General features: G+C 42.4%; 1 protein-coding gene across 1 annotated transcript; it reads left to right on the top strand.

The window, feature by feature from the left end:
• Positions 1–3,269: 3,269 nt before the first annotated feature.
• On the top strand, positions 3,270–12,063 carry CBLL1 (Cbl proto-oncogene like 1). Its single transcript, XM_058805387.1, has 6 exons — positions 3,270–3,353; positions 5,383–5,550; positions 5,892–5,992; positions 6,239–6,322; positions 7,121–7,194; positions 7,714–12,063. The coding sequence occupies exons 2-6, from the start codon at positions 5,511–5,513 to the stop codon at positions 8,753–8,755; spliced, it is 1,341 nt and encodes a 446-aa protein (XP_058661370.1). The 5' UTR covers positions 3,270–3,353; positions 5,383–5,510; the 3' UTR covers positions 8,756–12,063.
• Positions 12,064–15,818: the final 3,755 nt, after the last annotated feature.

Raw genomic sequence — 15,818 nt, 5'->3', positions numbered from 1 at the left:
TCAGAATGTGACCTAGTATTGACATTAGGGTTTTTTAAATGGAATATAGGTGTATTTTTTGTTTAATGAATAGTTATATTTTTATAGAGATTTTTTCTTTTAATAGTCTACATCAAACTGCTGCTGTTCTTTTATATATGAAAGTTCATAATGCACAAGTGCAATAATTCACAGAAGATAAAGATTTGAGCAGCAAAATTTTAATCCTTAACTAATATTCTTAGTTTTCATGAAGAAGAAATGTATTTTGATGGAAAACTGACTGCTACCTTAATTTTTTTAGCATTACATTATTTTTTAAATGGGAAAAAAACCCTGCATTGTAAGGAAACAGATAAAAACTGAAGTGTAAGAAATGTCCAGGTACAAAATGCCTTTAAGTTCAACAATGTGGAAAATTACCTTCAGTATATTTAATTCTCCTTACTTGATTTCATCAGAGAAATTTTCTCACATTACACTGAACAGAGATTTCTGCTGCAGGTAGCAGTGAAAGAGCTAAGCACTAAATAAATTATTCTGGCTTCAGGATCCTAGGGAAAAAAATCAGGGAAAAAAAAATCCTACAAACTTTGGCCATTTGGACAGTATCTTAAATAATGGGTAACAGCACCAATCTAAAATCTGTAGTCTCTTGTTAAGGCACAGACTTCAGCCTTCACAACAGTGAAATTTCTCAGTACAGACACTTGAATTTAGGTGATGCTGGTGCTCCAGTCCAAGCCAGCAAACAGCAGGATTGTACTCACAATGTACACAGGCTGTGGGGTGGGCATCCACACCATCTGAGGATGGGGCAAGTGTTCAAGAGACAAATCAGACAACTCTGCACCTCTGCAGATGGAAACATTCATTTCTATTGGCACCAGTGCTTCAGCCCAGCCTGTAATTTGCCAATTCATGCTTTTAACTCTGCCTGTCCTCCTCCTGTCCCCTTGCCAGCCTCTCACAGGAGGCTGGCACCTCAGCCATGGCCCCAGCTCCTGTTAACGTGACTACTGCAACAGCTGCCAGTGCACAAGGCCAGTGACTTGTTTTTTAGAAGCTGTTCTGCTTTTCTGAAACAGATGTACATTTTAAGTAAAAAATAAAATAATCTACTTGGTAAGTGAGCTTTCAGCTAATTGTTATGCAGGACACAGTCTACAGAAAGATGGTAAAAAAATGGTAGTGGTGTTTTTTTTCCCTCAAGGCAACATCGGCACTGTGAAGTTTGAGTACAGATTCTTACTTGACAGACACATCATACATTCTTTTTTGAACTTTCTCTAGTTCTTGTCTGTACAGGTATTTAAAAAGCAATTAAATACTCAACAGTCTTCCAGTTCTTTTCCAAACAGGACATCTGATCTGGGATTGTGTTAAAATATGATAAAATGCACTTATTCTTGGCTCGTGTATTTCTTCCAGGCATGGTTGTTCTTAATTTAACAGGCACAAAATATTAAACATTTTCTGAAAAACAGCATTTCTCTCAAAGCCTACAGTGGCACAGAAGAGTAAGATGAAGTATGCAGAATGCATTCAAATGCCTTTCTCAGTGGTTATGTGCTTAATTTTCTATGTATCCATCAAAATTAAGGATACCAAAATAATGGATTTTGCAATGAAGCTAAAATTCTCTACAGTTTTGTACTAATTAAAATATCTTTACGTAGTGTAACTAGATGTGCTTATTTTTTTCCAGTAGGAAGAAGTGGTATTTTTGTATGCATTTTGAGTATTACTGTTCTGTCTTTGCATGTCAGATATCAAATTTGGAGATGTATTTTAAGTTTTTTTACACTTTTAAAAAGCTGCATTTGAAAAGTAATTGTACCCATTAACTAGAAAATAAAGTTGTGCATACTGAAAACGTGCTCCTTGTGTCTGTATGTTTGGGGGTTACTTCTTTAAGTTTTGGGTTTTTTAAGTCTTCTCTTTGTGAATTCCTATTATGGGGAGAGAAAGCATATTTATGAAGGGATCAGTGTCACTCTTCCCTTGGGTCTGTTCTTAGGATCAACAAAGACAAAAGGGAAAACCTGTTCCCTCTGCCTTGTGCGGGTAACACAAGAAATGCTAGACTTTAATGGCAGCCTTTAAATGTTAAGGCTATAAAGATAATGAGAGACATTGTTTGTAGGGGCAAAAGATCCCAACCCGGGAGGCTTTTAGTGAGACAATCACCCTTGTGAAGCACATGGAGTAGAGTTACCCTTACTTCAGGGTTGTGGAAGGACTGCTCGAGGCCATTTGCTACTTAAAACCTATGACTTCGTTGTACTTTTATTTCTTTCCTTTCTTCAGTGCTATTCTTCAGCATCGCACTGAATTACACGGGAATTACAAAATGCTAAATTTAACATTTAAGTCCTCTCCTGAGCTAGTGAACTCTGTAGCTGTGAAGCTTCTGGAGATTCACTGTTCCATCACTTGTACAGGGCGTCTGCAATGTGCCATTTCCATGCAATGTGCCATTTCCATGCCACAACTTGAGGCTGACCAGCAGCAGCCGAGAGCGCGATGCCGCTCGCACCTTCCCAGTGCCTGAGGCCCGCACGGCACAGGGGGCCGGCCGGGCCCTCCGCGGCTCCCGAACGAAGAGACCCGCTCATGTTGTCACTCCAGCCTTCCCCCCAAACCCAGGGGGCCGCCTCCCAGTCCCAACGAGCCGCGGCTCCGCACGCCGGGGCTGCCGCGTTCCGGCCCGGCCCGGCCCGGCCCGGCCCGGAGCGCTCTCCCTGGGCCCGGCCAGCGCGGCCCCGCCGCCCGCGCCCCGCCCGCGCCACCGCCGCTTCCGGCCGCGCCCTTCCGCTCCCACAGCGCCCCGCGCCGCATCATGGACCACAATGGTGAGCAGGGGGAGGCCGGGGGCCCGTCCGTGCCCGGCCCGCCGGGCCCGCGCCCGCCGCCGGCCGGGGAGCGGCCAAGCGGGGCCGGCGGGCGCGGGGCGGCGCAGGGGCGGCGGCGACGGGCCCGGGCCGGCCCGCGGGAGCGCCGGCGGGGCTCGGGCGCGCCGCGGGGCCTGCTCCCTGCCCGGGCAGGCGCGGCGGCCCCGGGGCCACCTTGGGCCCGGCGGCGCCCGGCGCTGCCCCCGCCCCGAGGGCGCTCGGCCGGGCTGAGGGGCCGCTGCCGGCGGCACGGCCCGGCCCGGCCCGGGCGGAGCGGCGGGCGCTGGTGGTACGGCCGGGCCGGGTGCCGGGCACGCAGCACCGGATGCGGCCGTGACGTGCCGGAGGTGGGGCAGAGACGCTCGTTTGCCCGCGGCGTTTCCCGGCATCGGTGCCCGTAGTGTGTTTCCCATGTTTGTTTGGGGCTCAGAGGAAACTTGCTCGTGTGCTTAAATTCGGTGGTTTGAGTGCCGTTTGCCGGTGAGCGCGCTGGCGTAGCTGGGGTCCTTTGCTGGTTCATGCGCTGGCGTAGTGCAGTGAATAAATGAATGGACGTGGGCTTTGTGCTACGGTGGTTTTGGAGGTTTTTTCCTTTCCCCTACAAAAGATTGTGTTATGACTCTGTCTGTATAAAGTATTTGGGCTGTATTTTTGAATTTTAATAAAGATTGAAATGCACAAATGAAACTTAAGTTGATGAAGGTGACATTTCAGTAGGTTGCATCACCTCTAATTAGAACTTCTTTAGGTAGTCTCAACAAGTTTGGTATGTTTGTCGTAGTTTTTTCTGGACATAATCCCGCATATTATGCTCCTGCACAGTGGAATTTATTATCCTTCCATGAAGCATGAGTGACTAATAAACTTCCTAGTTTGGGTTAGTTAAGCAGCTAACTTATGTAAATATTCCTGGATTGAAAGGATATAAGGAGGAAAAGTGGCAGAACCTATTTGGCAGTTCAATGGATTAACTAATAAATAGGTTTTTGATTTTTAAAATTCTTTTTAGTTATCCGTGTTTGCAGATGGACTGAGTTGCTGCAGAGACTGTTTGTGGTTTATAATGCTGTGGTTTTGTGTATTCTGGTAGAAAACAGAATTTCCCAACATGTGGAAAACAAGTGTCTTTACCTCTGATGCTTGGTCAAGCACTCCCTGGGGATGCCTGATGACATAGCTGAGTGTTTGCAGGTTCTGGACAGCTGAAAGAAATAACAAATGATCAGAAGTGACAACCAGCTTTATTGGTTTTGCCTTCTTGTATATTGCCTTTTAGAATGAAACTGTCAAGCATAGTTCTAAGAGGAGTTTGATCTATCTTAGGAAACTGAGGGCTTTTGATTTGGAGGTACAGGACTGTCAGGGCACAGTACCACTTTGAAACTGACACATTTCCTAGCTTTGCTGGTAGCTGCTGAAAAAATGAAAGCTATCCCGCTTTTTCTTGGTTTTCCTTCTACTTGTTGCATTGTGTGTGGTGGTTACAGGCTTTGAGAGGCAGCAGTTGGTGAGGCATTGTGCAGAATTACACTGATGGACCCTAATTTCAGCATCCTGCACTGCAGTCCTTTGGGGCCTCTGCAGTCATTCCAGGGCTGTGGAACTGCAGGGCTGGAGCTGCTCGGGGCTCACCCCTTCCAGACTGAGCGTGCCCTGCTTTGAAACACCTGTGGCATTTTCAGTTAAATCCCAGTGAACTGGCAAGATTTGTGAGGGATGTAACTTCATTTTTGTATTAATGAGATGGTGTGAGGTGGTTTCAGATAAACTCGCTGGAGGTTGAGGGAGTTCTGTCTCCTCATTGGTGTTGCTTGTTGCATTGCCTGGTCTGTGCTGTCTCTTGGAGCCTGTACCTGCTGATGCATGTGTCAGGATATTTCTTGCTTTGTTCATCCTGGTACTTAGATGTAAATCTGGTTAAGGAGAATTTTGTATATAGCCAGGAACAGTAATTCTCAGTTTAGGAAGGATGCAACAACATATTCCTAAGTACCAGTATTTTTGTGATACTTTATTATAAACTTCTAAGTGATATGTCAAGATGTTGAGTTAATATATGAACAGTTAATATGAATATATGAGTAGTTTCCTTCCTACTTTAATAAACAATATACATAAATTGTAAAAATTATATTTTCACATAAGAAATTCTGTGTAATCAAGGTTGTACAAAGAATTGACTCTCCAGTGCTCTTCACACTGTGAGAAGAGCTATAAGGTTAATGTTGCTGTTGTGGAGAAAAGTGTAACTAGCTAGGTTATTTTAATAGCTTTATTTTTAAACTAGATTTCCTAAATTTGTTGCTGTTCACAGTACAATTTTTTGACATGACTTCTGGAATAAATTGTAAAGATAGCTATTTGTAGTGATTAGATTTTGATATGTTGTAGGAATCTTAAGCAAGCTTTAAAAATAATTTTTCTTAAAACATTTCTATTAATATTTAGCCTCTTCAGAGACAATTAGATAACTGAAAAAATCTATACTTTTTAAAATTTTCTTTCACAGACAATGATTTGCAAGGAACAAATAGTTCAGGATCATTGGGTGGTCTTGATGTCCGTAGAAGAATCCCTATAAAGCTTATTTCAAAGCAGACCAATAAAGCCAAACCTGCGCCCCGAACTCCAAGAAATATGAACAGGATGCCTGCGAAGACACAAGCTGGTGATGAAGGTAAATTCATGTAAATTCCCTGTAGTAGGGAAGTGTATTATTCCACAGCATTGTTTAAAACTTTACTCAGAGACAAGAGTCCAGGGTGCTGTCCAAACACAAAACAAATTTCAAATCTCCAAGTACTGCTGCACTGTAGGGCTTCAGTAGTGCCCATTTCCAAAACAGGCTGTCTTACTACTTTGCCTGTACCTTTCTGTAGAATGGGCTCAGCAGATTGAAGTGCTGTGGCATTTTTGATGATTTCAGTAAAAGTGACCCATGCTCTTAACAGCAGCTGCTGTCAGTTATGAAAGTGTTGTGGTTGGCTCGTGTCTTTCTTCTCTTTCTCCTTTCCACAGAAGAATTTGATTATAACAAGGAGGAGCGATATGAATGTAAAGGAGGTGAAATGTTTGGCAACCAAAGGAGATTTCCTGGACCCATTTTTTGGGATTATAAGGTAAAGTAATGAATCTTTGCCTGTGTTTCATACCAAGTTGTAGATAGTCCTGGTAGATACTTTGTTAATTAAAAGTTTTTCAGTTATTTTTGGTCTGACTAAAATTACATCCTCTGCTTTCTCCTGTTTGTGGCGTTCTTGCTTCCTTTTCAACTAATTCAGAAATAATGGGTGTGTTGATGATAATTGAAATGAGAAGCTTTAGTGATGTTGGGGTTTTTCTCACCTCCTTCTCTGTCCTACCAGATAAACTTGCTGGGGGAGAAGGATGATACACCAGTCCATTTCTGTGATAAGTGTGGATTGCCCATCAAAATGTATGGACGCATGGTGAGTGAAATTACCAGGGGAAGATGCAGCCATGGTTTCCCTTTAGATAAAATGAGGTTTTACTTGAGGCTTCTAGAGATCACTGATTTCAACAGGCATCTGAATAAACAGCAGAATAGTACCAGGATGGAGCTGGAGGCCTTCATTGCTCAGGTGTTTTTGTTCCATCTGTCTGACTGATTTTTCTTTACCCCCAGATTCAATAAAGTAAACCTGAAAATGTTAAACAAAAAACAGAACACCATCACAAAGAAAAAACCTTCAGTTTCTGGGGTGTTGACCTTACACTACTTTGGTTTGAAAATAAGCTTTTTATCTCAGTTGAAGACTTGAAGTGAAGTTAGAAAACACTGTTCACTTTTATGTACCTTTAAAAATCCCCGAGATTAATTTAGATTTGTAAGTATGATGTAACAGGCTTCAGCATGTGACTTAATGACAGTTAATGCTTTTAAAACTTTTCTTCCTTGCCAGCAAGACAAGTGTAATCAGATTGCATGTGCAGCTTCTGGAAAGTTCAGTGTTGGTAGTAGTGCAAGACTCAAACTTCTGCCAGTGTTTCTTACCAACACTTAACTCCCAACAACACTACCCCAAAAAAACCCCAAACTCAGCATAAACTGTTCTAGAAGGTTTCTGTGCAAAGATGCTGTAAATTGTTAACCACTGCTATGCTTCTTCACCTCATAGGTAACTTAGTTACTTTATTATAAGTTGTGTACTGGAGGGAGGAACTGTATTCTGCAGAATGACATAGATATTTATACACAATGTTTTAACAGAAATGTTTTATTTTAGATACCTTGCAAGCATGTTTTCTGCTATGACTGTGCTATACTTCATGAGAAAAAGGGAGACAAGATGTGTCCAGGGTAAGTTATCTCAAGGTTTGTTATTAAAGAAAATGTAAGAAAGTAACTTAAATATCTTATTTCAGATACTCTATTAAACATGACTCTTATTTATGTACATTTAGCAGAGGCAGTAGAGTACTCTGAACTTTCTTGTTCCTATTCCATATTTTGGGATTGTAAGAGATCAGTGTTTACTTTGTTGGTTTTGGGTAGGTAACCTGTTATTGCTGTAATTTGAAAAGGAATTAATGGCAGTTTGATTTACTGTGAAAATGATCCATGTTATGTTTTAATGCACAGAAAAATTTGTTTGAGAGATGCTACTTAAAAATTTTACTTCGTAACATTTTTATGTTCTTTCAATAGTTACATTTCAATATTTATAAACTAGGTAAGCTTCAAAATCATTGAAAAGTTTCTTTCATTGCTACAGTGGGGCAAAATTGTCAGTTGTAATTTGGCTAATTACATTAGCAAGGAAGAATGCATGTTGAGCTCCCTGTGATGATAATAAATCGATATTCTCTTTTAATGTAGCTGTAACGAACCTGTGCAGCGAATCGAGCAGTGCGTCCGAGGGTCTCTCTTCATGTGCAGCATTGTTCAAGGATGCAAGAGAACTTACCTGTCACAGAGGGACTTACAAGCTCACATCAACCACCGCCACATGAGAGCTGGCAAGCCCGTTACCCGTCCTGCCATCGAGCCCGTGCACCCTCCCATCGCCCCGCCGCCGGCCGAGATTCCCGAGCGCTTCATAATGCCCCCCGAGAAGCACCACATGAGCCACATTCCGCCCAAGCAGCACATCATGATGCCGCCTCCTCCTCTGCAGCACGTGCCGCACGAGCACTACAACCAGCCCCACGAGGACATCCGTGCTCCTCCCGCAGAGATGTCCATGGCCCCGCCGCCGCCCCGCCCCGTCAGCCAGGACACCTTCCGCATCTCCACGAGGAAACACAGCAACCTCATCACTGTCCCCATCCAGGATGATTCCAACTCGGGCGCTCGAGAGCCGCCCCCGCCGGCGCCCGCGCCTGCTCACCACCACCCCGAGTACCAGGGCCAGCCGGTGGTGTCGCACCCTCATCACATCATGCCTCCCCAGCAGCACTACGCGCCGCCCCCGCCGCCGCCGCCGCCCATCAGCCACCCGCTGCAGCACCCTCCGCAGGCGGCGGGCACGCCCCACATGGTGTACAGCCAGGCCCCGCCGCCCCCCATGACCTCGGCCCCGCCGCCCATCACCCCGCCGCCCGGACACATCATTGCCCAGATGCCGCCCTACATGAACCACCCTCCCCCGGGACCTCCCCCTCCGCAGCACGGCGGCCCGCCTGTCAATGTCAGTGCTCCCCCTCCCCATCACTATAACCCCAACTCTTTGCCGCAGTTCAGCGAAGATCAAGGAACTCTTAGTCCCCCTTTCACACAGCCTGGGGGAATGAGTCCAGGGATATGGCCAGCTCCAAGGGGGCCGCCTCCACCTCCGAGGATGCAAGGGCCTCCCGCTCAGGGCCCCCTTCCTGGACCACATCACCCTGATCAAGCCAGATACAGACCCTATTACCAATGATACAAGCAACTGTATGAATAGAGAATGCCATGAAGAGGATAAAACTAAATACAGAAGCCTTTTAATTAATTGTTTTGGGGTTATTTTGTTGTGGTTTTTTTAAGAATACTGTCATTTTGACTGTAAAACATTTTGAGGTTTGAATCTTAAATGATTTTTAAGCCTTGGCCGTAGGACTCTTAACTTCAAATACTCTGTAGTGCTAAAATAAGTGGCTTAGTAGACCACAGTTGCATTTTAACAGAACTCCTGTTGCTAGTGTGGCTAAATTGTCCTAAGATGATCACTTGTAATATTATTTCCTGGAGAAGATGAACACGTGTTGTACCATTCTGAATATTGTTTTTGTTAAACCCAGTGTTTTTGTTAACCTGTGTACAATAATTAAATTGAAATATGGTTGTAAATGTGGTGAGTTTTTATATGAAGTTAACATACACATAGTTCTGGGACACCATTTCAACATGTATACCTTCCAAGCAGCAGTGTAGTGAAATATTAAAGGAACTTTAATATTTCTCCTACTGCCATTTACCTTTACTCATGAGGATTTCAGGCTGCAATGAATTCTTGGCACTAGAAATCAGGCATGCAGAATTCTGCATTTACCACATTTCAGCTTTTCCATTTTTTTCTTTATGCATCAAAATGAATCTATCAAAGATAGAGCTTTGGGCATGACATGAAACCATGTTTTGTGGGTTTTTTTGTTTGAGTTTTTGGAGTTTGTTTTAAAGCTAGTTTTGATTCAGAAGGTTCTGTTTACATGTAAGCTGCTCAGTGGAGCTGAATTCAAACTCCTGTGTTTACCTATGGCTGTGTTTGTGTGGAAGTGGCTGTGAACTGGCTTGCCATGTCCATGAAAAGCAGCTTCTTTTAGGCAGGGAAGTCACACTTGCCTCTCTCACTTTATATAATGTGTACAGTAGGAGAACTTCCTGTTTGGATAATATGAGAAAAGTGGTTTGAAATCCCATGTGTAGAAATAAAAAGGTACACATTATTTATCTGCTTTGATTTTGTGATACGGGTTTAGTTGATCAGTCAGTCATTAGGTGTTTTACTTTTCTCAAAAACTAGCAATATGAGCAGGCTTTTAGTTCTGTTTTTGTCCAAAATTTTTGTTTTATGAGAATACATTTAAAGAGAAGCATAATATAAAATGTGAAAGTTCCTTCTTAGTGCAGCTGGTAGCAGAAGCAGACACTAACAAGACAGTACTGTCTGTTGGTTGGAGTGTTTATCTTTCCATTTCTTGTAAGTATTTGCACTGAACCATTGTTTTTCCAAATGCCACATTTCTGGCAGTGGTGCTTTTAGATTAAGTCCTTTGGGATTTTTTTAAAGTTTGTAGTTTCCTACTGTTCTCAAATAATCTGAGCCATCTTAAAGCCTCAGTGTTACTTTTTATTTTGTAAAAATTATTTTCCAGAATCAAAAGTGTTAAATTTATGAAAGAGCTGTGACAGTGCAACATTCCAAATTTTGTATTTTTATGTCTAAACTTCATATTTTTAATTGATAGAGCAAGGGCTCTTTAGATTTATTCTGTTCTTGACTGCCATTGATATCCTTGTGACCACAGCCAAATCTTTTAGACTGCCTTTCAAGTAAAAACTTCTTTAGAGACAGGAACAAATAAATTCTGGGGTATGCAAATAGCCAGTAAGTGCCAACTGCTTGAAAATCTGCTTAGCTGTAACATACTTCTTTCTAAGAGAGAGTTATTTGGTTTGGTTGCTCTGAAAACAAAGTAATTTTAAATAAAATACCGTGGTGAAGCAAAAGAGGCTGATTGTGATAGTGTGCTATGAAATGGGCTGGTTGAAAATTTAATGTTCCTATGCATATGAAGGCAAAATTGACTCTGCCAGCATTCTTTTCTTTCAGTAACTAACAAACACATGAGGAATTTTGAGGACCCCTTCTGTCACTGTGAGGTTGCCTGGGAGGAAGCACTTTTGTGTTACAGCACGTGACTTCATCTGAGGAAAGCTGCATGTCTGATCCTTGTCCTTTGGCTCTGCCCAGCCGAGCTGAGGCCCAGCAGCACAGCTGTGTCACAGGGGCTCAGGGCTCCAGCTGCCTGTGCTGGGACACACAGCACAGTGAGGGCTGTGCTCCACTTCAGCCTGCGCTGGGTTTGGGAAAATCAGGCATTCTGGAATGAGCCACTGCCCACGGTCACAGGTGCTCAGGAGATGAGGCCGCTCTTTCCACCCTGCTGGGCTTTTGGAGTAAGTCAGGCTGCAAGCTTCTGTTACATGTTCACCCATCTCTTAACCCACATGAACAGTTAAAGATATTTCTGTGTCCAAAGCTATTCCTGAAGTGACTGTTAAAGTGTTTTCCTGAAAATGCTGAGGCAGATTGATTAAGGGAAAACAGCAGTTTTTGCTCTATCAAGAAGCACAGAATATGAATGTATCTCTGTCATTGTCACTGTAGACAGTGGGTGAGAATTTTTTTCCTCTGTATTTGAAACAAAGGTGACATAAGTCATAGGGACAATGATGTATTACCCAAAAAGTCAATGGGATCCCTTGAGCTGGTTAATGACCATGGACCAAAAGTCTGTGTTAGAGAACTTAGCTGAAAAGTCATCCTATGTAGGCAGGTCTTGGACTTGAGTCAAATTTCTATGTCGTCTTGTAAGAGGAAGACTTAAATATATTTTTTTAATTATTAAATCTGGATATAAATCTATTACCTAGGTAACTAAGGGCACTGTTGATGTTTCCATATTTACAAAGTTTAAAAATGCTTCCTCTGCTTGAACCCCTATGTTAACTGTCTTTTCAATTTATTTATGGGTTTTGTGTATGTATGTTTTAAGGTGTTTTTTTCCCTTGATTTGTTGGTTGGGTTGGTTATTTTATAAATACCCGGTCATTTTACTGAGAGGTTACAGAATTCATGTGTTGTATTTATTTGTGTAATTGACAGAGTTAGGAATGGTGAGATGTTCTTTCTTTGGATTCCTTCTTACTGTAAAGGCAAACATTTGAATTTAATTAATTATGTTTATTTTGAATAAATCTACTTGTCTGTGGCAGTGATCTCCTTCCCGAAGCATTGCCAAGCAGATCTCAGGTTTTAAAGAGAACTCTTGGAATTTAAGTTTGTCAGCCCTAGCAGGTTCCTCTAATAATGTAACATAAGTAATGAAAAAGAGTTTGAGGTGGTTTGTGTTCACCATGGAAAGAATGAAAGGACACCAGCAGATGGCCTGAAAACACCCGTGCTTTAGATTCTTGTCTCCTTACACTTTCTCCTTGATCCTATCTCTAACTTTGCTTCAAGGGTTGCCTGCAGCCATGCATACTTTATAACCAGAGACCATTGTGTGAACTGTACTTTCTGTTTGTGGTGGGTTTTTTTAATGCTGTTAACTTAAAGACTGGTTACCTACATGTGATAAGTCATATTTTTCTTCCAAAAAGAAGAATTAAAACTGTGAATTATTTTTTTAAATCTGATCCAAGAGAATTATGTGGATCAAGTCTCAACACACCCCTCTCTTCTTAAATTGTTTTCTGCTCCGTAAAACTTGTGTCTGAATTCGAGTTGTTTCTCTCTGTGTGCATTGCTGGGCTGCTGACAAAAGCAGGCCCAGGTTCACAGCAGGTCCTGTCAAACCTGGGGAGCTGGAGGAGCACTGTGCATTGGAGCTGCAATGGAATATTCAATGTAAAGGAAATAAGTGAACTTTTTGTGTGTATGACACAGAGTCCAGTACAGCAGAGAAATGTGCAAGGTTTGGATTAATTTTCATCCTGATTACATTTCTAAAGTAAATATCAGTATTATACAAGTTGTATTTCCCTTTGTATTTATGGTGTTAAAACAATTCTTAGCAATTCATAAATCATCTTGATACAGTAATTGTCCCTTCACAGTTTTGAGCTTTTGCTCTGTGTTCAGATGTGTTATACTCACACTAGTGATTCACACTGACCAGTTTGCAGGCTGAACTAGCTGAATTTCTTTGGGCAATGTGAATGAAAATAATTATGTTTAAATCCCCTTTTAGTCTTGACTTAGCCATGAGACAGCAACTTTAGAAACTTTCCCTACTCTAAATGGGATCTCTATTCTCTTGAGTATGAGGCATTAATTTGTTGGTGTTTTTTTCTTCTTTTTTTAAAATTTATTTTCAGTGTAGACTCAGTTCATGAGTGCAAGAGATTAAAGTATTTAAAAGTGCAGCATACATCCAGAAATGTGTGGATGGAATAGCAGCAGGAAGCTGGTAAATTAGCTCAGTCATGATGAAACTTTAGTGAGCAATTTTGATAATACAATTGAAGTGATTCCTGAGTGCCAGTAAGGCTCATTGTAACACACTTCTGGTAATGGGAAGAGTGCTAATGTCTGTGGGCAGGCAGGAATGTTTCCCTTTTTGTGCAGTAATGTTTCACAAAAGAACTTCAGCATAACTGCTTAGGGAAAAAAAACCCAAATGAGTAACTAAATAGAAGTAAGTATGTGTCAGTCATCAAGGGTTTTCTTCAGTTTTGTTTGTGAAAGTCAATGCTTGAACACCCCTCCAAGATAATTTATGGTGAATTATTTCCTCCACTAAATAAAATCACCTAAGTGCTGATGATTGTTGCTCAACTTGTCCTTTGCCATTTCTGGGCCAGGTAAACTTCCAGGCATCTTCTTAGGAAGCAGAAGGGAGCAATGCATCCAGACTGAGAAAACAAATTCTCCACGTTCAGCACGGGGATGAGGAATAGGGAACTGTAAGTAGCATTTCAGTAAGGAAGTTCCTAAGAATACTTCCTTAATAGGAACTTAGTTTGAAATTGAAAAAAATTCACATTTGTGTGTTATAATCCACTCTCCATTGGGCCTAAGACCTTGAATAAACACTTCTAATTTTTTGTTTCTGTATTTCACATTGAACCACAAAGTGATAATCAACCTTTAGAGTAGCCTTGAGCATCACTGGCTCTCTGGCTTCTCCATTTTCCATCCCTCTTGATGGCTATAAAATTGTTACTTAGTTAAAAAGTCTCTGTACTGTGCTGATGAGAGATAGGCTTAGGATATGTGATGAGAAATTATAAACCTGTCAGCTCTCCAAAAAGCAGGTATGGAATTTGCCTTTTTGCTTAATTCCTGAGTCAATTACTAAAATGCAGTATATGGTCGTATTCTAACTGAGCAGCAACAGCACCCAGTGCAGGATGTTTAGAAACCTCAGTAGTCAGGTTTCTGAAAGTCCCTGTCTCAAACATGAAGCAGTAAATCTCCATCAGCACAGTATCCCACAAGGTGTTATCATCTGCATGAGAGTGAACTGCCCAGAAAAACACTGGTATTGGAATAACAGAGAGTTACAGTACCTGGAGGGAATCTCTCATAAAGCATCAGAAGTACAATTGCTGCTGGTATCAACATTGAAAAAGAAGGAGTAGGGTGATTTAAGAACATGGCAAGTAGCTGGTAGGGATGGGTGCCATGGGAGTGCAAAGCTCTCTGGCCAAGGCTGTCTATGTACCATGTCCATTTAAGAGAAGGTGAATAGTTTTGGAAGGGGGATTTATCTTCTGTGGCACTGTGCTGTGTCAGAAAAGTCATTAGTATAGAAATTAATTGTTCTGAGATGTGCAACTTAGAAAATAATCTTTTTTATTAACTTGAAGCCTGTAAAAAAATCCCAAATGGTTTTGAAGTGCAGTATGTGGTATTCCACCAGATACTGCACTTCATATATTGCTTTTGATAGGGATGTTTGCCTGGGTCTGTGTAGGTGCATGTGGACACAGGACTGAAAAGAGCAGCTGGAGTCTGACAGTTCAGATTACACTGGTATGATGGTATCATGATTTTCATGAACATGTTTACATCTCATCCTAAAAGCAGTTTAGTTTTTTGCTCCTCTTGTTCCAGCTGGAAAGGATCTCACCATTGTAAAAATGAGGAACCATCTTCTAATATCTTGTTTAAGTTTGGCCAGTTGGTTTTTTCCCCCTTACAGGACAATATTATTTTTTTTATCTTGCATAACTTTTCTTCTGTCCTAGGTTAAATCCCTTTGCTTTTTGCCAGTCCTTAAGAGCCTTACAGGCTCTTCATTTTACAAAGATCCTCATAACAATTTTCTTCATTTACATTTGATTTCATCTTTCTTGAACTGGAGATCTCAGTCCTGAAGTTCAGACTATTTAGAGTGAAATTTGCCCTGTGCATTGCACAGATTCACAGAATCACAGAATGTCCTGGGTTGGAAGGGACTCACCAGGATCATCAAGTCCAACTCCTGGCCCTGCACCATCCCTGCATGTCACCCCATGTGCCCAAGAGCACTGTCCAAACACTTCCTGAGCTCTGTCAGGCTGGTGCTGTGACCACTGCCCTGGGAGCCTGTTCCAGTGCCCAAATAACCTCTGGGTGAAGAACCTCTTTCTAATATTCAACCCAAACCTCCCCCCAGCACAACTTCAGGCCACTCCCTCAGTGTCACTGTCACCACAGAGCAGAGATCAGGGTCTGTCCCTCCTCCTGCCCTCATGAGGGAGTTGTAACTGCAGTGAGGTCTCCCCTCAGTCTCCTCCAGGCTGGACAGACCCAATGACCTCAGCCACTCCTCATGTGGCTTCTCCTCAAGATCCATCACCATCTTCACTGCCCTCCTTTGGACACTCTCTGATAGTTTAATGTCTTTTTTATATTGTGGTGCCCAAATAACTTTCTTGTTCTGGAAAGATCTATTGTGTTTCACTCTATGTTTTTTGGAAGGCTGCATTGGAAGGGCACTTTGGCAGTGTGCTAATTGCACCTGTCCTCAAGCACTGCTGTGCTGAGTATCTGGCACAGGACACGTACCCTGTGGTGAATCTGCCGTGGCACACTCAGCAGAGCAGTGCTTGGTGTGAGCAGCTGCTCACCTCCCCATGGTGTCTGCAGGAAGCAGCATCTCTTGATGCCACCCAGGGCCACGTCTCCCACACCAGGGCAGGCACATGATCACCCGCCACAGAAGCACAGCTTGTTGTCCATCTGCAAATGCATCAGTGTTTCCTGAAAGCTGAACTTGTCCACTTCTGTCTTC

This window comes from Ammospiza caudacuta, chromosome 5 (genome assembly GCF_027887145.1).
Source record: "Ammospiza caudacuta isolate bAmmCau1 chromosome 5, bAmmCau1.pri, whole genome shotgun sequence".
Classification (NCBI taxonomy): domain Eukaryota; kingdom Metazoa; phylum Chordata; class Aves; order Passeriformes; family Passerellidae; genus Ammospiza; species Ammospiza caudacuta.
Note: the sequence above shows the minus strand (reverse complement) of the source record. Positions and strands in the feature narration are given on the sequence as shown.